This window comes from Nicotiana tabacum, chromosome 19, assembly GCF_000715075.1.
Source record: "Nicotiana tabacum cultivar K326 chromosome 19, ASM71507v2, whole genome shotgun sequence".
Taxonomy (NCBI): domain Eukaryota; kingdom Viridiplantae; phylum Streptophyta; class Magnoliopsida; order Solanales; family Solanaceae; genus Nicotiana; species Nicotiana tabacum.
In genome coordinates this window covers 73,050,716-73,070,297 of record NC_134098.1, presented here as the reverse complement: position 1 = coordinate 73,070,297, position 19,582 = coordinate 73,050,716, and the positions used below count along the sequence as shown (strand labels likewise).

At 39.5% G+C, this 19,582-nt stretch overlaps 2 protein-coding genes across 3 annotated transcripts; both read left to right on the top strand.

The window, feature by feature from the left end:
• The first annotated feature begins 928 nt into the window (after positions 1–928).
• Positions 929–11,318, top strand: LOC107761300 (conserved oligomeric Golgi complex subunit 8). Of its 2 annotated transcripts, XM_075238001.1 has the most exons (13): positions 929–1,002; positions 1,095–1,255; positions 1,347–1,499; positions 1,962–2,110; positions 2,951–3,028; positions 3,128–3,221; positions 3,343–3,417; positions 3,550–3,846; positions 7,875–7,942; positions 8,037–8,091; positions 8,240–8,378; positions 10,289–10,473; positions 10,560–11,318. In XM_075238001.1, exons 2-13 carry the CDS (start codon positions 1,133–1,135, stop codon positions 10,860–10,862), a joined length of 1,719 nt encoding a protein of 572 aa, XP_075094102.1. In that variant the 5' UTR covers positions 929–1,002; positions 1,095–1,132; the 3' UTR covers positions 10,863–11,318. The 2 variants fall into 2 exon arrangements, with proteins under 2 accessions (XP_075094102.1, XP_016435010.1); XM_016579524.2 differs by lacking the exon at positions 3,550–3,846 and having other exon boundaries at positions 1,002–1,255.
• Positions 11,319–12,028: 710 nt separating this feature from the next.
• LOC107761299 (receptor-like protein EIX2) lies at positions 12,029–15,434 on the top strand. The gene has a single exon (XM_016579522.2). The coding sequence runs from the start codon at positions 12,164–12,166 to the stop codon at positions 15,296–15,298; it is 3,135 nt and encodes a 1,044-aa protein (XP_016435008.2). The 5' UTR covers positions 12,029–12,163; the 3' UTR covers positions 15,299–15,434.
• The last annotated feature ends 4,148 nt before the right edge of the window (positions 15,435–19,582 follow it).

Below are 19,582 nucleotides of genomic sequence, written 5' to 3'. Positions count from 1 at the left end.
TTAAAAAAAGAAAGAAAGTAAGTAATGCTGTTAGCATGATGCGATACCAAGTTTGATGGTTACAAGTGGTGTCAGTAAATACAACTAACAACAATGTAAATGAAGAAAAAGTAAAAAAAATAGTTGAGTACTGTTGAAAAAGAGTTAAGACTTGTAGGTATGATAGAGTTTTTAGCCAAGAGAGGGTAAGTCTATTTTTGTCCCTTAAATATAATTCTGAGCATATTTAGCCCCTTAAGTATGCTAAAGTGGAGCACCTTTAGTCGCTTTAGTCTTACTGACACGATGTGGTCAAAAACTAACGGTGTTACCCAACTCTGATTCATGAAGCAAATCTTCTGCTCTGAAGCAAAACATTTCCTCTCCTTTTATTGGATAACGCAAATTATCACTTTAATTCCTCATTTTTAGATAATGTCTTCTAAAATTTTGACCTTGAAAATATCTCCTATACAAAAAATATACAATTTTTTTTACAAATTTTATACATTTTTTCGGCTATTATTTTTACAGCGGCTATACAGTGTCATTTTCTTATTGAAAACTGGTACAAAATGGGATATTTTAAGGTCAAAATTTTAGAAGACATTATCTAAAAATAAGGAATTAAAGTGATAATTTGCGTTATCCAATAAAAGGAGAGGAAACGTTTTGTTTCAGAGCAGAAAATTTGCTTCATGAATCAGAGTTGGGTAATACCGTTGGTTTTTGAACATATTATGTCACTGAGACTAAAGGTGCTCCACTTTAGCATACTTAAGGGACTAAATATGCTCAGAGTTATATTTAAGGGACCAAAATAGATCTACGCTCAAAGAAGAGATAATATTGGTCAAAAAATTCGCGTATGATACAATAAGTTACAAATATATTATTTTAACCCAAATTAAAAGTCACATTATTATATTAGAAAAATAAAACTGGAGTATTATTCGAGCTCAAACACTTGTTCTGAACTCGAAAACAGCAAGAAAAAGCCTTTAAGTGACCTCGTAAAACTTGGTAATTTCATTTTCATACCGATTTTAATTTTTTTGGTCATTTTCTCCCGAACCTGCGACGACTTAACAGTAGATCCTCACCTAAAACTCCAGATCTCATACATTTCTCGGCTTCGTCATCAGCAATTTCAATGGATTCGGAAGATCCGATGGACGAGGCATCACCGGTCACCGGACTTCTCCCACTGGCGTCAGCTTCACAACAGCCTTATGTCTCCGAACTTCTCTCTTTCACTCTCGATCGCCTTCACAAAGTACTACTTAAATGCAATCTCCGCAAGTTTGAAATGTACTAGTTTATTTAAATTCATTTGAATTGATTTTTTTTTTTTTAAATTTGTGCAGGAACCGGAGCTTCTGAGAGTGGATGCGGAGAGAATTCGGAGGCAGATGCAAGAGGTTGCCGTTGGAAATTATCGCGCTTTTATTTCTGCTGCTGATGCACTGCATGCCATTCGCGAAGAAGTTTCTTCTGTTGATAAGCATCTTGAATCCTTGGTAATTTTCATATTTCCTTGCAGAAATTTTGTTAATTGATTTGATTTTGAGTTGTTGAATTGCTATTTTAGCTCTTATATAATTCTGAAAGTGCATTTTAGTGTACTAACGAGATAGTAATCCTAAGGACTAAGTGAGACTGATATTATAAGAATTGAGTTCATCAGTTGCATTGCTATTATAGCTAGAATATATATCCAGTAAAAGTGTGAGTGGAATAGGCTTAGTGCATGAATCCTAGTTGGTTAATGGCTTTCTTGAATAAGATTTAAACTAGCTATACAAAGCTTCTAAAGACCCTTCTGGATAACTTATTCAATTTAGGGTGTGCCTTATAGTTGGCTTCAATGTTCTGTTATTTCTTTCTGTAAGTGGGAATACACTATTCATCTTTTTCTCATATAAATTCTTTTTAGGAAGAACAAGGACGTAAACACTTACCATCGTGTTTCTTGTTTGCAGATCGATGAGATTCCTAAGCTAACTTCTGGTTGCAGCGAGTTCAGCACCTCTGCAGAACATATCTTGGAGAAGAGGAAAATGAACCAAACATTGCTTGCAAATCATAGTACTCTGCTGGACTTGCTTGAAATTCCTCAGCTAATGGACACGTATGTTTTCGTCAATGCTGTAAGGATCACACGTTAGAATTGAATCGGTATCCATGATTTTGAAGGGATAAAATGTCCATGGTATTTGTTTTTGATGTAGATTACATTCCAAAGTGCAGTTTATGTGTGTGACTGGTAAATTTGCGAGAGGATTCATTTTGGTGCAAACATTGTAGCCAAGTTATCATATCCAACTTTTCTTCTTCTCTTTTTACGAGGGAGGGATAGCCTAGTGGAAAGGACCTTTTACCTCAATCATGAGGTTAGGAATTTGAATCACCAAGAGAGTAAAGTGAGAAATTGTCGTTTGCTCCTATGCATTGGGGTTTGGGGTTGTGGTTTAGCATATGAAAATGATCAAGTTTTGCGTTTATCTGGGCGATGAACAAAGTTGTGTAGTTATGCACTCAAGGGTATGGCCTAGTAGTCAATGGAGTGGGCTGAGAACCATGAGGTATCAGATTCAAATTCCAGCGGAGACAAAAACACTCGGTGATTTCTTCCCATGTGTCCATGCCTTGGTGGGAGAGTTACTTGGTACCTGTTGCTGGTGGGAGGTAGCATGTATCCCGTGGTATAAGTCGAGGTGCGCACAAGCTGACCCGGACACCACGATTATTAAAAAAAAAGTCGTGTAGTTCTTGGAGCCATTACAGCTGCTAAACCTGGAGCTTCAGCCTGAATTATCTTGCATAGCACAGCCATGCTAGGAGTCAAGCTTGAAAAGAAGTTTTATGTGTCAGAACATAATATGTATAATTGTTAGAACTAAACAGTATCATTATTTTAACCTGCCGTGCTTCATCGGTGCTAGACTTAATGAATCTCTTCACTTTGCAGATGCGTGAGGAATGGGAACTATGATGAAGCTCTTGATTTAGAAGCATTTGTTTCCAAGCTTTCAACAATGCACCCCAAGTGAGTTCTTTTCTTTGGTTTCCAGTATGAACTGATTTTAACTGAATTTGATGAAAAATTATTAAGGTACTTTTGCTTCTTTTTCATCCTCCCCTGAAGGTTACCTGTCATTCAAGCACTTGCTGCAGAAGTTCGGCAGACTACCCAATCTCTTCTTTCTCAGCTTCTCCAAAGACTTAGATCAAACATTCAGGTGACTTCTCGCATAGATTATGTATATCATGTTACAGTGATGCTATTGGCGCATACTTGAATGGAAATTCTCCATAAATTATGAAGCTTAAGACCTTACTGTTTACAATTTATTGGTGCAGTTGCCAGAATGTCTGCGTATCATCGGATACTTGCGTCGAATAGGGGTGTTCAACGAGTATGAGATGCGCTTACAGGTGAGACTGATTCATTTGAACAACACCGGGTTTTACGCCTACGCCTACATCTTCCATTTGCTTTTGGTCTTCATTAATTGCATTTAGTTCATTATTTTTACCAAGAGCTGACCAATTTTGCCCCTTCAACAGTTTCTAAGATGCCGTGAGGCCTGGCTTTCTGGAATCCTCGATGACTTGGACCAGAGAAATGCTTATGAATACCTTAAAGGGATGATAAATTGTCATCGAATGCATCTCTTTGATGTTGTTAACCAGTACCGTGCAATATTTGCCGATGATACTTCAGGGAGGGAAGAAAACTATGATGGTGGGCTTCTCTTCAGTTGGGCCATGCACCAAATTTCTTCCCACCTCAGAACTCTAAAAATGATGCTACCAAAGATCACTGAAGGAGGTTCTTTGTCGAACATTCTGGATCAGTGTATGGTGAGCACATATTTATCTGTGCCAGACTGCTCGTTTGAAATCATTTTGCTTTAGTAAAATGCCTATTTGTCAAAAAAGAGAGAGTAAAAGTCTTGGATGTGATTGACTTTGATGTCTTCTGCTTGTAATCACCTTGAATACTAAACATGTGAAAGAAAAGGTATAGCGTTATGAATACAGAACAACGCGAGTCGTAAGCTCCCAGAAATGGTTGGAGAAAGATAGCTTTTAAGTTTGTCCTTACCATTCAAGTCTCTTGTTGCACTTTGGCCATCCTGCTAGAAGCATTCTAGATCAAGATTTTGACATGATTTTCGAGAGGCAAAAAGCAGGCAACTGTATTTTCTTCTCTCTCTCTCTCTCTGGTGGGGAAGGAAGGAGAGTGGTGTAGGACAAGCAAAAAAACATACTTACCTTTGGGTAATCTCATCTGATGAGCTAGTCCTAAGGGCCATATAACTCAAAATCTAGACAGCAACCTAAAAGAGTAGAGTTGAAATCCATCCGTTTGTTTCCCTCTAATCGCTTTGCTTTACTCGGTCAATTTCAATTCTCAACCTATCTCTTTGTCACGTTTTGGGGACAATTTCGTTATCCATCTTCTTCGTCACATTTTCTGAATCTTTGTCCGCTCTTTGGCCCCTAACTTCCGTGAAACCAAAGCAGATGGCATTAACTTTCTTGTCCTTCTTCCACATTTACAATAGAAAATAAGTAGGCTTCAATTCTCTGCAGGCTGAAAAGTTCAATCACTCGACAGATCCAAAATCTAAACTGACTTGGCTCTGATGGCATAAGATAAAGTAGAAAGTTCTTTGTTGTATATTCTAGTATAATGAGCTATTAGTTAAAGAATGCTTGCAGACTAGTTGGCGGCAAAAATCGAGGCCGCTCTGGCTAAAGGAGGGGGATTCGAATACCAAGTTTTTTCATAGGGTGGCGGTCGCAAATCGAAGGAGAAACTTCATAGAGTCCTTAGTTGTGGATGGGGTGAGGATTGAGGGAGAGGAGGAAGTAAAAGGGGCGATAGTGGGGTTTTATGAGAACTTATATAAAGAAGAAGTTAGTTGGAGGCCGACTTTGGGGGGAATAGAGTTCAACCATATAGGGGAGGGAGACAACGAGTGGCTAGAAAGAGTTTTCGAGGAGAAGGAGGTGCACGAGGCTGTGTCGTCTTGTGCTGGTGATAAGGCCCCCGGGCCTGATGGTTTCTCCTTGGCTTTCTTTCAGATCTTTTGGGACACCATCAAGGGAGAGTTGATGGAAGCCATTGAATACTTCTATGCGAATGGTGTTTTCGAGAGAAGTATCAATGCTTCATTTATTACTATTGTGCCTAAGAAAGAAGGTGCATCTTGTATCAGAGACTACAGGCCTATTAGTCTCGTGGGGAGCATTTACAAGATTATTTCTAAAGTGCTTTCCAACAGACTTAAGAAGGTTCTTGACATGACTGTTTCGTCTTCCCAGAATGCGTTTGTGGAAGGTAGGCAGATCCTGGATGCTGCCTTGGTGGCAAATGAACTTGTAGACTCCAGAAGGAAAAATAGAGAACCCGGCTTACTATGCAAGTTAGATCTTGAGAAGGCTTTCGACCATGTCAATTGGGAGTTCCTGGACTTCATTATGATGCGGATGGGGTTTGGGGAAAGATGGAGGGGATGGATAAAGTTTTGCATTTCCTCAGTCAGATTCTCTGTCCTGGTTAATGGTAGCCCGTGTGGTTTCTTTGGCAGCTCCAGGGGTCTCAGGCAAGGTGACCCCCTATCCCCCATGTTATTCATTCTAGTGATGGATGCTCTGAGCAAAATGATGGATCGTGCGGCGGGCGGAGGCTTCTTGAGAGGATTCTCAGCTCCGATTGGGGTGCTCAGTGCCCGAAGAGTCTCACATTTGCTTTTTGCGGATGACACACTGGTTTTCTGTGATGCCGATATGGATCAGTTGACCTACCTGAAGCAGGTCCTGCAGTGGTTTCAGTTAGTATCAGGACTCAAAATCAACATCGGCAAGTGTGAGATTTTTCCGGTAGGTGAGGTTACTAATTTTGATGCCTTGTCTGGTGTTCTCAGATGCAAGGTGGGCTCCCTTCCCACTACTTACCTGGGCCTCCCTTTGGGAGCTTCATATAAGAATACTACGGTTTGGAATCCAGTGATCGAGCGGGTTGAAAAAAGATTAGCAGGGTGGCAGAAACGGTATTTGTCAAAAGGAGGTAAGGAAGTGCTTATCAAAAGCACTTTATCGAGTATGCCAACCTATTACTTATCCCTGTTGCAAGCACCGGTGAGCATCACAGAAAAACTGGAGAGACTTCAAAGGAACTTTCTATGGGATGCGGCGGATGGAACTAAAAAGTTTCATCTAGTGAATTGGCAAACAGTCACTTCCCCAAAGAAGTGGGGTGGACTTGGAGTGAAAGACCTTAGGGTATTTAACAGAGCTTTAATGGGAAAGTGGCTGTGGAGATTCGGGGTAGAAGAGCATGCTCTATAGAGGGAGGTCATAGTAGAAAAGTATGATTCAACGGGAGGGGGGTGGAGGACCAAGGCGATCACAACACCTTTCGGGTGTGGCATGTGGAGGAGTATCATGAAGAATTGGGAAGCATTCAGTGGCAACATCACTTACAGGGTGGGAGATGGAAGGAGAATCAGCTTTTGGAATCATAGGTGGTGTGGAGAGGATTCTTTGAGGGTCTCCTTCCCCCACGTCTTCAGAGTTTCAAACCAGAAGGAACTGATGGTCCAACAGATTCGCAAGGAGCATGGAGGGAGGGTAGTATGAGACCTCTCATTCAGGAGGAGCATGCAAGATTTGGGAGATTGCGGAGCTTCAAGTTTTGTTGGCACTGCTATACGGGCAAGACATGCTCCAGCCATCCTGCGACTCTTGGAGATGGGGCTTGCGTGGCGATGGTTTGTTCACCGTAAAGTCCTTTTACCAGAGTATGTTGGTGAGAGAGGAGACCACTTTTCCATACTCCTCGATCTGGATTCCTAGGGCGCCCACGAAGGTGTGCTTTTTTGCATGGCTAGCGGCAAGGGGAGTGATCTTGACTGCTGAAAATCTCCGAAAGAGGGGAATTACACTTGTTAGTTGGTGCTACATGTGTAAAAGCTCAGGAGAAGAAGTTGATCACCTTATGTTGCATTGCCCTGTGTCCTCAGCTTTGTGGAGGGCAATCCTGAATCTCTTTGGTGTTCAATGGGTGATGCCAAGCACTGTAAAGGAAATGTTATATAGCTGGGGCGGTTTTCGTAGAAGAAGAAAGCAAAAGGCATGGAAATTCGCTCCGTTAGCTCTCATGTGGGTAGTATGGGGGGAGAGAAATAGGAGAGCTTTTGAGGAGATTGAGTCTCCTTTTTCACATCTTAAGAATAGTCTTTTATCTTTGATCGCTTTTTGGTGCACTTACTTAGCCCCTACTTGTATAGAAAATTGGGCGTCTTTTGTAGAGAATCATGTTCTGATGTAAATTCTCTACGTCTTTGGTATACTTTGTGTACACGGGAGTTCTCTCCCTTTTGATTAATACAATTTACCTTATCAAAAAGTAGAAAGAATGGCCAGCATCTAAATTTAATTTTGTTTATTAATGAGATTAAATTCTTGAAAATTGTGAAACTCTTTTAGAATTGTATTATTATGAGAATCGTGTCAAACATTTTCCCAAGGAAAGACTCATGTAAATTGTGAGTAGCGGAGTATGTTCCCCCTCCCCTTTCTTTTGGAGTTTTTTTCTGTTGGGTTGGGGAGTTGAGAGGCATCACCAACCATAAGTTCTTCTCTTGTTATTCTGTACGAGATGTATTGAAGCCATCAGAAATCAGGCTCAGCCAAAGCTTTGTTTAATCTATAAAGGTGTTCATATTTGCTCAGATGCATTCGCGAGATAGTTATTGCTTGTTTTGAGGCGTTGCAATATTTGTTCCTATTGTTGCATTTGTTATTTACTTACTCCGTGTTTAAATCAAGCTTTGGGTTTAACTCTTTTATTGATGCTTTATTCCTTTTTCTCCTGACAGTACTGTGCCATGGGGCTTGGTTGGGTTGGACTGGACTTCCGTGGCTTGCTTCCCCCTCTTTTTGAAGAGTGCATACCTGATTGGTTCTTTGTGATTTTGGAATGTTAAAATTGGTCATTAAGCTAGTTCATTTATGCATTTCATTTTCTGATGATTTTGCAGGGCTGTCCTAAAGCTCTTCTCGAAGAACATGAATGCAGCTGTTGAGAATTTCCAGGTATATATTTTGTCACCGATGGTAAAAATCTTTTACCTAGCACAGTCAGCCTAAATGGAGGCACTTAGACCTGAAGTTATCTTTTGAAATGAGCACCCAATCATTCTTCGCTCAGGATTGGTAATGTGTATACTTTACTTGATTCCAGTTGGTCCTTGATTCTCATCGCTGGGTTCCATTACCAGCAGTTGGCTTTCCTGCCAGCAGTTTTGGTGAAGAAAGTCAGGAAGATGTTACTCCTCCCTCGAGTCTAATGGAGCACCCACCTTTGGCTGTCTTTGTTAATGGTACGTTATGTAGTTCACTACTTAAGCTCCTTTTGCGAAGGTTCCCCCTTGTTCATTGCCAACAACTGTTAATGCACCAAGAAAAAGACAAGTACCAATAGATGGTTTTTTAGACCAGCATGAGAGATATCTAGGTTACAACAACAACAACAACTACAACCCAGTAAAATCCCACTAATGGGGTCTGGGGAGGGTAGTGTGTACGCAAACCTTACCCCTATCCCGAAGGAGTAGAGAGGCTGTTTCCGAAAGACCCTCGGCTCAAAAAAACAAAAAGACAAAAGGACAAAAAAGAGACAATATTAGTATCACAACAGCAATCATAGGAAAAATAGGAACACCATGAAATCCAGAAGAAAGATGCAAAGCAAAGGGAGACAATATTAGTATCGCCACAACAATCATAAGAAAAATAGGAACACCATGAAATCTAGAAGAAAGATGCAAAGCAAAAGCGATAGCTAGTAAATAGGACCTGCATTGAAAAGCGAAATAGTAAGACACAACATTGCCACTAGCTATCTTAGTCAAAAACCCTACATGGCTAGTCCCACAATGGTACGAAGTAAGGCACGACTCAACTACCTTCTAACCTACAACCCTAATAATCGACCTCCACATCTTCCTATCAAGTGTCATGTCCTCGGAAATCTGGAGCCTCGCCATATCCTGCCTGATCACCTCTCCCCAATACTTCTTAGGCCGCCCTCTACCTCTTCTCGTGCCCTCCACAACCAGCCGCTCACACCTCCGTATCGGAGCATCTGGGCTTCTCCTCTGAACATGTCCGAACCATCTAAGCCTCGCTTCCCGCATCTTGTCATCAATGGGAGCCACGTGCACCTTCTCCCGAATATCATCATTTCTAATCTTATCTATCCTAGTGTGCCCGCACATCCACCGCAACATCCTCATTTCTGCTACTTTCATCTTCTGGATATGTGAGTTCTTAACGGGCCAATACTCAACCCCATACATCATGGCCGGTCTAACCACCGCTTTATAGATATCTAGGTTATGAATTCAAAATTGTGCTTCGGGCTCCTGCTGGAGTACACTAATAAATTTATGGTGTTATGGATGTTATTATGTCACCAAAAATGCTTTAATGCCTGTTATCTGCCTGTGGTCTCCTGCTAAGCAAAGGCAAATTTCTTTTAGAATCCTACAAATTCGTCCTTTGGATTTTCCCATGAATAAACAAAAAACAAGAGGATTTTAGAGGTCGATTCACTTTTCTGTAAATCTTGTGTAGTTCACTCTGTTCCATCTTGTTGAAAATCGATTTTAAGCGATTTTTTTAAAGCTGTGGCTGCTGGAATTTTGTTTTGATTATTTTATAATTGAGAACTCAACTATAGAACTGGAATTGTTTATCTAGTCTACCATCTCTAATGTGGAGGAAAGCATCTTCATTGAGTGCTATGACCTACAGGTGTGAAAAAGATTAGTCTTTGATTTAGGGCAAAATTTGAGCTTCTATTGAATCACAGGAAAGTTTGCAGGGCTTCATATTGTACGAATTGTATCTTAATCAATTTACTATTGAGCTGTACTTTCATGACTATTAGTTTCAAAATCACCCTGTATCAATTAGGTGTCAGGTTTTAATCCCACCAAAGTTACTTTTCCTCTTTTCCTTCCATTCCTTCTATTCACCGGCCCACCTGCACCCAAAAGAAAAGGAATAAAAAGAAAGTCAGTGGCCACTGTTGTTTGGTATCTCTAAGATAATAGCTTCACCAACTACTAAGAATTATTGAGCTTTCCACTGATGGAACAAACTTTAGATTTATGTTTAAAGGTCCAAAAGAAAGGAAAGAAAATCATTGGGTTTATGTTTCAACTAATTGCTAAATAGTCTTGCTGCACAAATCCAGTTATTTTTGTATCCTGTCTATGATTTGCAGGTGTCTCTGTGGCAATGAATGAATTACGACCTTGTGCTCCATTAAGTTTAAAACACGTGCTTGCACAAGAACTGGTGAAGGGATTGCAGACTGTTTCTGATTCTTTACTGAGATATAACACTACTCGCATGCTTCGAGAAAACGAGTCTCTGCTTTTTCTATCATTATGTCGAGCGTTTATTGAGGTAGCATCATATGAACAAGTTTGACTTCACTTATAATTGATTCTCGCACCCATTGATTCAATCATACAAATTCTGTACTTTTCCAGGTTGCTTTTCCGCACTGTGTTAGTTGCTTTGGCCGTTGTTATCCGGGTGGAGCTGCTCTGATAGCCGATGCCAAAACTCTTTTTGATGGAATTAGCCGACTATTGGTGACCTCTTCCTCCAGAGAACTTCCAAAACCAGTTCGTAATTCAGAGGCCAAGAGTATATCAGAAAACGGTGACATGCCTAACAAGGAAAATGGGGTAGTTCTTAGTACTGAACAAGCTGAGAGTACCAACACAGAAGAGGAACCCAACAATGTCCCTTCAAAAAATGAGGAAAAGCCTGGTAATGTGTCATCATGATGTTGAAGAGCTTATACATTTGGAAAGCCAGTTGATATATACTCCTTTATACTGCATTTTCTGATGAAGTACTAAAGAGAATCAGAAAGATGCTTTTCTCGGTTCTTCAAATCCAGGGATAAACCTTTTCATCCAATGAGATAGTGGTCGTGGCTGATTGATTATGATCAGATAGCTATGATGAGCAGTCACGTTTGTACTCGTTTTAAAGGAAAGATACTACTCGGATGGAGTTCGGCCTGTAACATCTTTGAAAAAGCTTTTCTTCTCTTCCTCCTCACTTATTCATAGTGTTACTGAGAATGAATTGATTTATATACGAGATATCGAAGTGTAATGAAGATTTTGTATAAACGGTGATTGTCTAGGGTCTGCAAAGGCACTAAATTGTATGAACTCTCCAATATTATTTCATTCTGAGAACAAAATAGGACTTATATGCTTTCTTCGGTGAAAGAAGTGTTTGTTCCATATGCTGTAGCATTTTTGAAGAATCTTTTTACTAGGGTAATAACTATGCAGAATGGATTTCTCTTCTATTGATCTTTGACGATCCTACACTTTATTAATAGTTTATACTGGAAAGTGGTTACTATAACTAAAAGAAAGATCTGTTAAGACTACAGAGACAAGAACAACCTCTGGAACCAACATTGTCTGTAACCACGGTTGTGTCTAAATTGTGTAAATCCATCTTTTACTCTTCTAGATACAACTTTTCTCAACTTTATTATATAAAAATTAAAAAGTTTAAATAAAACCCAGTTGTATATTAAACAAATCAGAATTGATCTGTTTTTCTTTCTTCGTGCAAAATCAAATTCATGTAGTAGCTCTGTAGCTGCATAAAGTTTGAGCTGTATTGGTCAACTTTAGAAAGTTAATCCCAATTTCCCCCTTTTCATTTTCTGTTTTTTTTTTATCGTTTATGTTGTTGACTTCTGAAAACTTGATAAGATAAAGAACAAAAGCTAGCGACAAAGCCGAAAGATTGACGCTCAAGGAAACATGACAAAATCATTTTCCATTCCTATGACATAAAGACCAGTTTGACCAAAAAAATGTGAAACCAATTTCTTTATTCTTTTTGTTGTACTCTAGTCAGTTAATGTTCTACATGATGGAAAGTGACAACCATTTTGATACTAGTTATTGATACTACATCATTCATTTTCAACCACCTAATCCCATCCTGAAAACTTTTGGTTCTTTGTTATATTCGTTAAAATGTAACTTTCTTGCTTTGTGGAGAACCAAAGGAAAGAGAAGGGTACTTGTTCTGTTTCCAAGACTTGGGATTGATGGAGAGACTTCAAGTTTATATTCTTTTTGTTGTCATTTTACATTCAATAGCAGTAGAATTTGCTTGTGAGGGCCAAAATGTTGGTACAAGTTGTTCAGCTAATGATCATGAAGCACTTCTTGATTTCAAGAATGGCCTAAATGATCCTGAGAACCGGCTTTCGTCATGGCAAGGAAGAGTCTGTTGTAAGTGGAGAGGAATAGGGTGCAGTAACACTACTGGTTCTGTTATCAAAATAGACCTTCACAATCCATTTCCAGTCAATTCTGCTGATGTTACCAGGTATGGATTTTGGAACTTGAGTGGGGAGATTAGGCCTTCTTTGTTAAAAATCCAATCTTTACAATACTTGGATTTGAGTCTAAACACTTTTGGTGGAATCCCGATTCCAAGATTTGTTGGTTCTTTGAAGAACTTGGAATATCTGAATCTATCAAAAGCTGGATTTTTTGGCACAATACCTCCAACTTTGGGAAATCTTTCTCACTTGCAGTATCTAGATGTTTCTTCAGAATTCTCAGCTGTGACTGTTGAAAGTTTTCAATGGGTGACTTATCTTGTTTCTTTAAAACATCTTGGGATGAACCAAGTAGATCTCTCGATGGTAGGATCAAGTTGGTTGAAAATGCTAAACCAGCTTCCACATTTAACAGCGTTGCGTCTTTCATCTTGTGGCTTGTCTGGATCCATTTCACATCTTACTCCTGTCAACTTCACTTCACTAGCTTTTATTGATCTTAGTTTCAATAGTTTCAACTCAATGTTCCCGAGTTGGCTTGTAAATAGCAGCAATCTTGAATATATAGACGTAAGCAACTCTGGTCTTAGAGGCAGAATTCCACTTGGTATCAGTGAGATTCCGAGGTTAAGATACTTGAACCTTGCGCTTAACAAGAACCTTAGTGCCAATTGTCATGAACTATTTAGAGGAAGCTGGAAACAGATAGAAGTTCTCGATTTAGGTTCGAACAAACTACATGGAAAAGTGCCTCGATCCATTGGGAATATGACTCATTTGACTCACTTCAATCTCTTATTGAACAACATTGAAGGTGGAATACCGAGTACTATAGGAGGACTATGCAAATTAATCAACTTCGATTTATCAGGAAACAACTTGACAGGAAGTCTACCTGAAATACTCGAAGGAGCCGAGAAATGTGATTCCAAGAGGCCCTTGCCTAGTTTGATGTACTTAAAGCTGAGCATTAATGGTCTTGTTGGTAAAATACCAGAATGGTTGGGTCAGTTGAAAAATCTTCAACAACTTGGATTAACTTCCAACTTTTTTGAAGGCCCTATACCAGCTTCATTAGGAACACTTCAAAATTTGACCAACTTGGGACTTTCAGGGAACCAGCTAACTGGTACTCTACCGCAGAGTTTTGGACAGCTTTCTGAATTGTCAGTTCTTGATGTTTCTTCTAATTTCCTGACAGGTACTTTAACAGAAGTTCATTTTAGTAACCTGAGCAAAGTGAAGATTCTTGACCTTTCATCCAACTCCTTCACCTTGAATGTTAATCCCAACTGGATTCCTCCATTTCAGATTCGAAATCTTGACATGGGGTCTTGCCATTTAGGTCCTTCCTTTCCTACTTGGCTCAAGTCTCAAAAGGAGCTTATGTTCCTAGATATTTCAAATGCAAGTATTTCAGATTCAATTCCAGGCTGGTTTTGGGACATTTCTTCTAATCTATCCCTGCTGAATTGTTCTTTTAATCAATTAAATGGTAATCTACCAAATCCATTACCAATATTTCCCTTTGCAGATATTGACCTGAGCTCGAACTTATTTAAGGGAACCATTCCTTTACCTACTGTCCCAATTGAATTGCTTGATCTGTCAAACAATAAGTTTCAAGGTCTCATCCCTCAGAATATTTCTGAAGTCATGCCAGACTTAATATTCCTGTCTCTTTCGGGTAATGAAATTTTGGGTGAAATACCAGCTACTATAGGAATGATGACCCTTCTTCAAGTCATTGATCTATCAAACAATAAGCTAACAGGAAGCATTTCTTCAAGCATAGGGGAGTGTTCTTACCTGAAAGCTTTAGACCTTGGGAACAATAACTTATCTGGCTTAATTTCAAGTTCCTTGGGTCAATTGAGGCAACTTCAGTCATTGCACTTAAATGACAACAAATTCTCAGGACGGATCCCCTTATCTTTCAAAAATCTATCTAATTTGGAGACACTTGATCTCGGAAACAACAGACTGTCAGGAAATATTCCCTCTTGGATATCCGATGATGTTCCAAATCTTAGAATCCTCAGATTGAGGTCAAATTCATTTTCAGGAGAACTTCCTTTAGGAATGTCAAATCTGAGTTCATTGCAGGTCCTTGATCTTGCAGAAAACAACTTAACTGGCACCGTTCCAACAAGCATAGGAAACCTCAAGGCCATGGTCCAAGAGCAAAAGGTGAATGAATATTTGTTGTATGGGAAGTATAGAGGGCTTTACTATGAAGAAAGCTTGAGAGTGAATTTGAAAAGCCAGTTTCAAAAGTACACCAAGACTCTATCACTTCTGATCTCAATAGACTTGTCAAGGAACAACTTATATGGTGCATTACCTGTGGAAATGACTAAGTTGCACGGCCTCATCGTTTTGAACTTGTCTGGAAACCAAATCAGTGGACAAATCCCAGAAAATATTTCAAGCTTACGTCAGTTGGCATCGCTTGATCTCTCGAGTAATAAGCTTTCTGGTGTCATCCCATCAAGCATGGGATTGATGTCATTCTTGAGCTTTCTTAACTTCTCAAACAACAATATATCCGGTATGGTTCCTTATAAGGGGCAGATGACAACTTTTACAGAGTCTGCTTTTGAGGGGAATCCCCATCTTTGTGGAGCTCCACTTCTACTACTATGCCAAAATGGGAACTCAAACAATACAACAGTACTAGAGAATGACAGCAGTGATGAATTTCCTGATAAATGGTTTTATGTGAGTGTTGGATTGGGATTTCTTGCAGGTATTCTTGTTCCTTACTGTATCTTGCTCGTTCGAAAGCCATGGAAACGGGCTTATTTCAGTTTCCTGGATAGAGTAATTGACAGATTTGTCTCAACTGGAAGCAACGGAATAACCGGTAACAGAGTAACCAGCAGGCAGCAGTAGACGATCAGGTCCAAGGGCTAGATTTTCATTTTAATCGTTGTATTAAGTTCCATTAGAGGTAAAGAAGGTGAATCCCGTTATACATAAGACATCTTTGTACTATTTTTAAAATTTAAATTTAGTAAAGTATGCTCTTCTTGCAGATATTTGTCGAACCTTGGTAATTATGCAAAACGTTGTCCATATATTGATAACAGAAAGTTTGCCATCGCGCCTTAAATGGTTTTGTTCCATGGACTACATTAAATCTCACTAGATTGCGATATCTAAACGTTTTGCTTCAGTTTTGAAGTGTCTGCAGATGTAAATGGAGAATAATAATAAATGAGGCTGAACTACCCCTGCTACCTCACAATGAATAGATTATGACATTAGTAAACATTGTAAATTGAGCAACTTTTGTCAACTTTAAATAATAAATAGTGCAGCTTTCTGTCTGTTCATGACTGCATGCCTACCGGTGTAAGGGAAAGCGTCACTAAACTAAGAGTTCAGCTAAGGTGATAAAAATTACAATAAATAAAATTTTGAATATTCATCTAAGACTCAGAGTAACGAAATCCTAGCTTTAACTAGTAAATGCATAGCAGGTAATGAATCACAGATATTAAAAACATGAGATACAGCAACATTGATGAAATTGTAACTTTATTATTATTTCAATGTTTGAATTAGTTCACGTATACAAATTAAAGGGCATATACCCAAGAGTTGACTAACTAAAAAAAATAGTCAAGTGAATGGCAATACAAAAATTCTCATGGGGAAATTGAATCATAATATCGTCTCAAAACCTTCTCCTTTCCCAGCAGCGTTTGGGAGCGAGCACAGGGATCTTTCGCAGGCTTAGGCATCTCGTGAAAGTCCTTCTCTTTGCTTTGTTTTGCTCTGCCAACCTATCCTCATATTTCCTTTTACTTGATTCAAAATCCACTCTTGATCTCTTCTTGTTCATTAATATTTCTTCAGTGCAATGCTTAGTTGCTGTTAATGTAGTAGCAGTGTTCTTGCTTAGGGCGTCAGCCTCAATATCCATCTTCTTGAAACCTTTGCCGCTCTTCCTCATAACTCCGCTGCAGTCGACTTCTGTTGCTGATTTCATATTAACAGTAGTAGTCTGCACGCTCTTGCTTTGGGCGTCAACGTCAATATCCGTCTTCTTGAAACCTTTGCCGCTCTTCCTCATAACTCCATTTGTTGCTGATTTCAGATTAACAGTAGTAGTCTGCAGGTTCTTGCTTTGGGCGTCAGCGTCAATATCCGTCCTCTTGAAACCTTTGCTGCTCTTCCTCATAACTCCGCTGCAGTCAACCTTTATTGCTGATTTCAGATTAATAGTAGTAGTAGTCTGCAGGTTGTTGCTTTGAGTGTCAGCGTCAATATTCTTGAAACCCTTGCCACTCTTCCTCATAACTCCGCCGCAGTTGACCTTTGTTGCTGATTTCAGATTGACAGTAGTAGTAGTAGTCTGCTGGTTGTTGATTTGGGCCTGCTTTGTTCCCTTTTTATCACTATCATCCAATTGTTTGTGTTCTCCAATTGTTTGTGTTCTTTGAAGGGCAGCTTGATCTTCGTTGAACCACCACTGTGTCATGAATTAAGCTTAGTAGTAGAGGTTCATAAATCTTACTATGTTCAATTTAGTCCCTATCTTTATTTTCTTGTTTTTTTACAATTAAGTCCCATTAAATTTCTCCTTAGCTGGCATATGTACACATTTTACAAATATCAGAAATATTATCCAATTTTCTCTCTATCTTCTTCTTTCCCTCTCCTTCCCTATTCTGCTTCTTCACGATTGAGCTTGTTTATAGCTCAGCTCGTGACATTGGTATCAGAGCCATTCAATTCTTGCGGATAACAATGGCCGACTCTGAAAAATTCAAGGGCCTCGAAGAAGGTATGAAAAAACTCGAAACCCAGCTGGAGTCCATGGCTACGGAGAATGCGAGACATTTTGAATCACTGGAATCTAGTCAAAATCAGTTTTCCTCTCAGCTAAGGGAAACACAAGAGACAAATCGAAGGCTGAATCTAATTATTTCTCAGCACGATGCCTTGAAGAGAACAAAAACTATTGCTTCTCCCAGATCCATGGCGTCTTCAGCTCAAGGACCACTGATAATGCGAGAATCTGGGCAAACTTTGAATACTCAAGCTCAGGTAACCCTGATTTCAACTTCAACTAGCTATCCTGTTGGTAGGGGTTTCACTTTTCCTCCATTAAGGGCCACCCCAAACTCACCTCAAACACCTACCATTTTCACATACGAATCGGAGGTTGGAACTAATTATTTCTCAGATCGATGCCTTGAAGAGAGCATAAACTGTTGCTTCTCCCAGATCCATGGCGTCTTCAGCACAAGGACCACTGATAATACAAGAATCTGGGCCAGTTTCGAACTAAATGTGAGCAGTTTTTTGAAATTTATCAGATCCCTGAACAAAGCAAAATGAGCTATGTGTCTGTGCATGTGAAAGACAAGGCAGATATATGGTTTGATAGCCATATCCTGGAGAAGAAGGGGACTAACTGGCCCTTGTTTTGCGCAGAATTTTGTATGAGGTTTGGGAGTGTGAGGTCCAATTGATATTTTGGACCAATTTAATAATCTTAAACAAACAAGTAGTGTGGAAAGCTATCAGGAGAAGTTCGAAGAGCTGAAATCATACATGTTATTGGTAAATCCCCTCTTGAAATTCATTTTATTTCCAGCTATATCAGTTGACTTAAACCCGAATTAAAACCCCTAGTAGGACTAGCAAATCCCATTTGCCCAATGGATGCATTTGACTTAGCTAAGTCTTATGAAGCCTCTTTTAAAGCCCTCCTTAGATCCACCACTGCCAGAATAACCTATATTTCAAACAATCCCCAACCTACTTCCAAAGCTATTATACCATATCAAGGAACCACTTCCCAGAACCCAAACAACAGAGCTTTGGTTCCCAAACCCAGAGTTCCCTTCAAGCCAAACCAACTTTCTGATATAGCAAGAGATAAAGGCCTTTGTTATAGATGTCTCGAGAAATACCACCCTGGCCACTAGTGTAAACCTAAAACATTGAATGTTATTGCTTGGGAAGGGGAAGACCAGATGGACAGGTGCAAGCTATTCAGGAAGAAGGGGACAGTAGTGGAAGTAAAAATGAGGTGGAAACAGAGGATATTCCTGAAGAGGAGCAGGGTGAGATATCATTATGTGTTGCTATGGGAGTGACAAGTTCTTCATCTAAAACTATAAAGATTCAAGAGTATGTCAAGAAATTGCCTATCACAATTTTGATTGACTGTGGCTTTACTCACAGTTTTGTGAATTCAAAAATTGTCAAGGTCCTTAGATTAGAAGCAATTCCTAGTTATGCTCCAATGAAAGTGAAAGTAGCCAATGGAGAATATATGTATAGTAGGGCCATTTGCCCTAATTTTTGTTGGAAGATGCAAGAGGAACCCTTCTGTTTTGATGTAAGGCTGCTACAAGTAGGAGGATGTGAACCTAGTTTTGGGCATAGATTGGTTAGACTTGGTTGCCCCAGTGGTGTTGCACACTAGACCCCTCAGTATATCGTTTTTCAGAGGTGACACTTGGGTTACACTACTGAGTCATCAAGAAGATCCTAAACTGGTCACAACATAAGGGGACAAATTTGAGAAAGTGTTTCTCAAGAATTCTGGGGCCACTATGGCTGCTTTCTGCATCCTCAATACTGCTCATGTGTCCACTAATGAAGCAGAACTTCCTGAAGAAGTCACTAAGTTGTTGCAGCTATATCAGGACATCTTCAAAGAGCCTAAAGGATTGCCACCTTCTAGGCCCTGTGATCATTCTATACCATTGGTACATAGGGCTCAACCTTTCAATTTGAGCCCCTATAGGTATTCATTTGATCAAAAGAATGTCATTGAAAATATAGTTGGAGAGATGCTAAAATCTCAAATAGTGGTTCCCAACCACTCCTGTTTTGCTTCTCCTGCATTACTTGTAAGGAAGAAAGATAATACTTGGAGGCTTTGTGTGGATTATAGAAGATTAAATTCTCTAACTGTGAAGAACAAATACCCTATCCCCATGGTAGAAGACCTTTTGGATGAGCTCAATGGATCAAAGATATTCTTAAAGGTGGATCTTAGATCTGGATATCATCAAGTCAGAATGAGATTTGATGATGAGCCTAAAACTGCATTCCGGACTCACCATGGTCTCTGGCAATTTAGGGTGATGCCTTTTGGCCTCACTAATGCCCCTACAACATTTCAATCCCTTATGCATCAAGTCTTTGGGC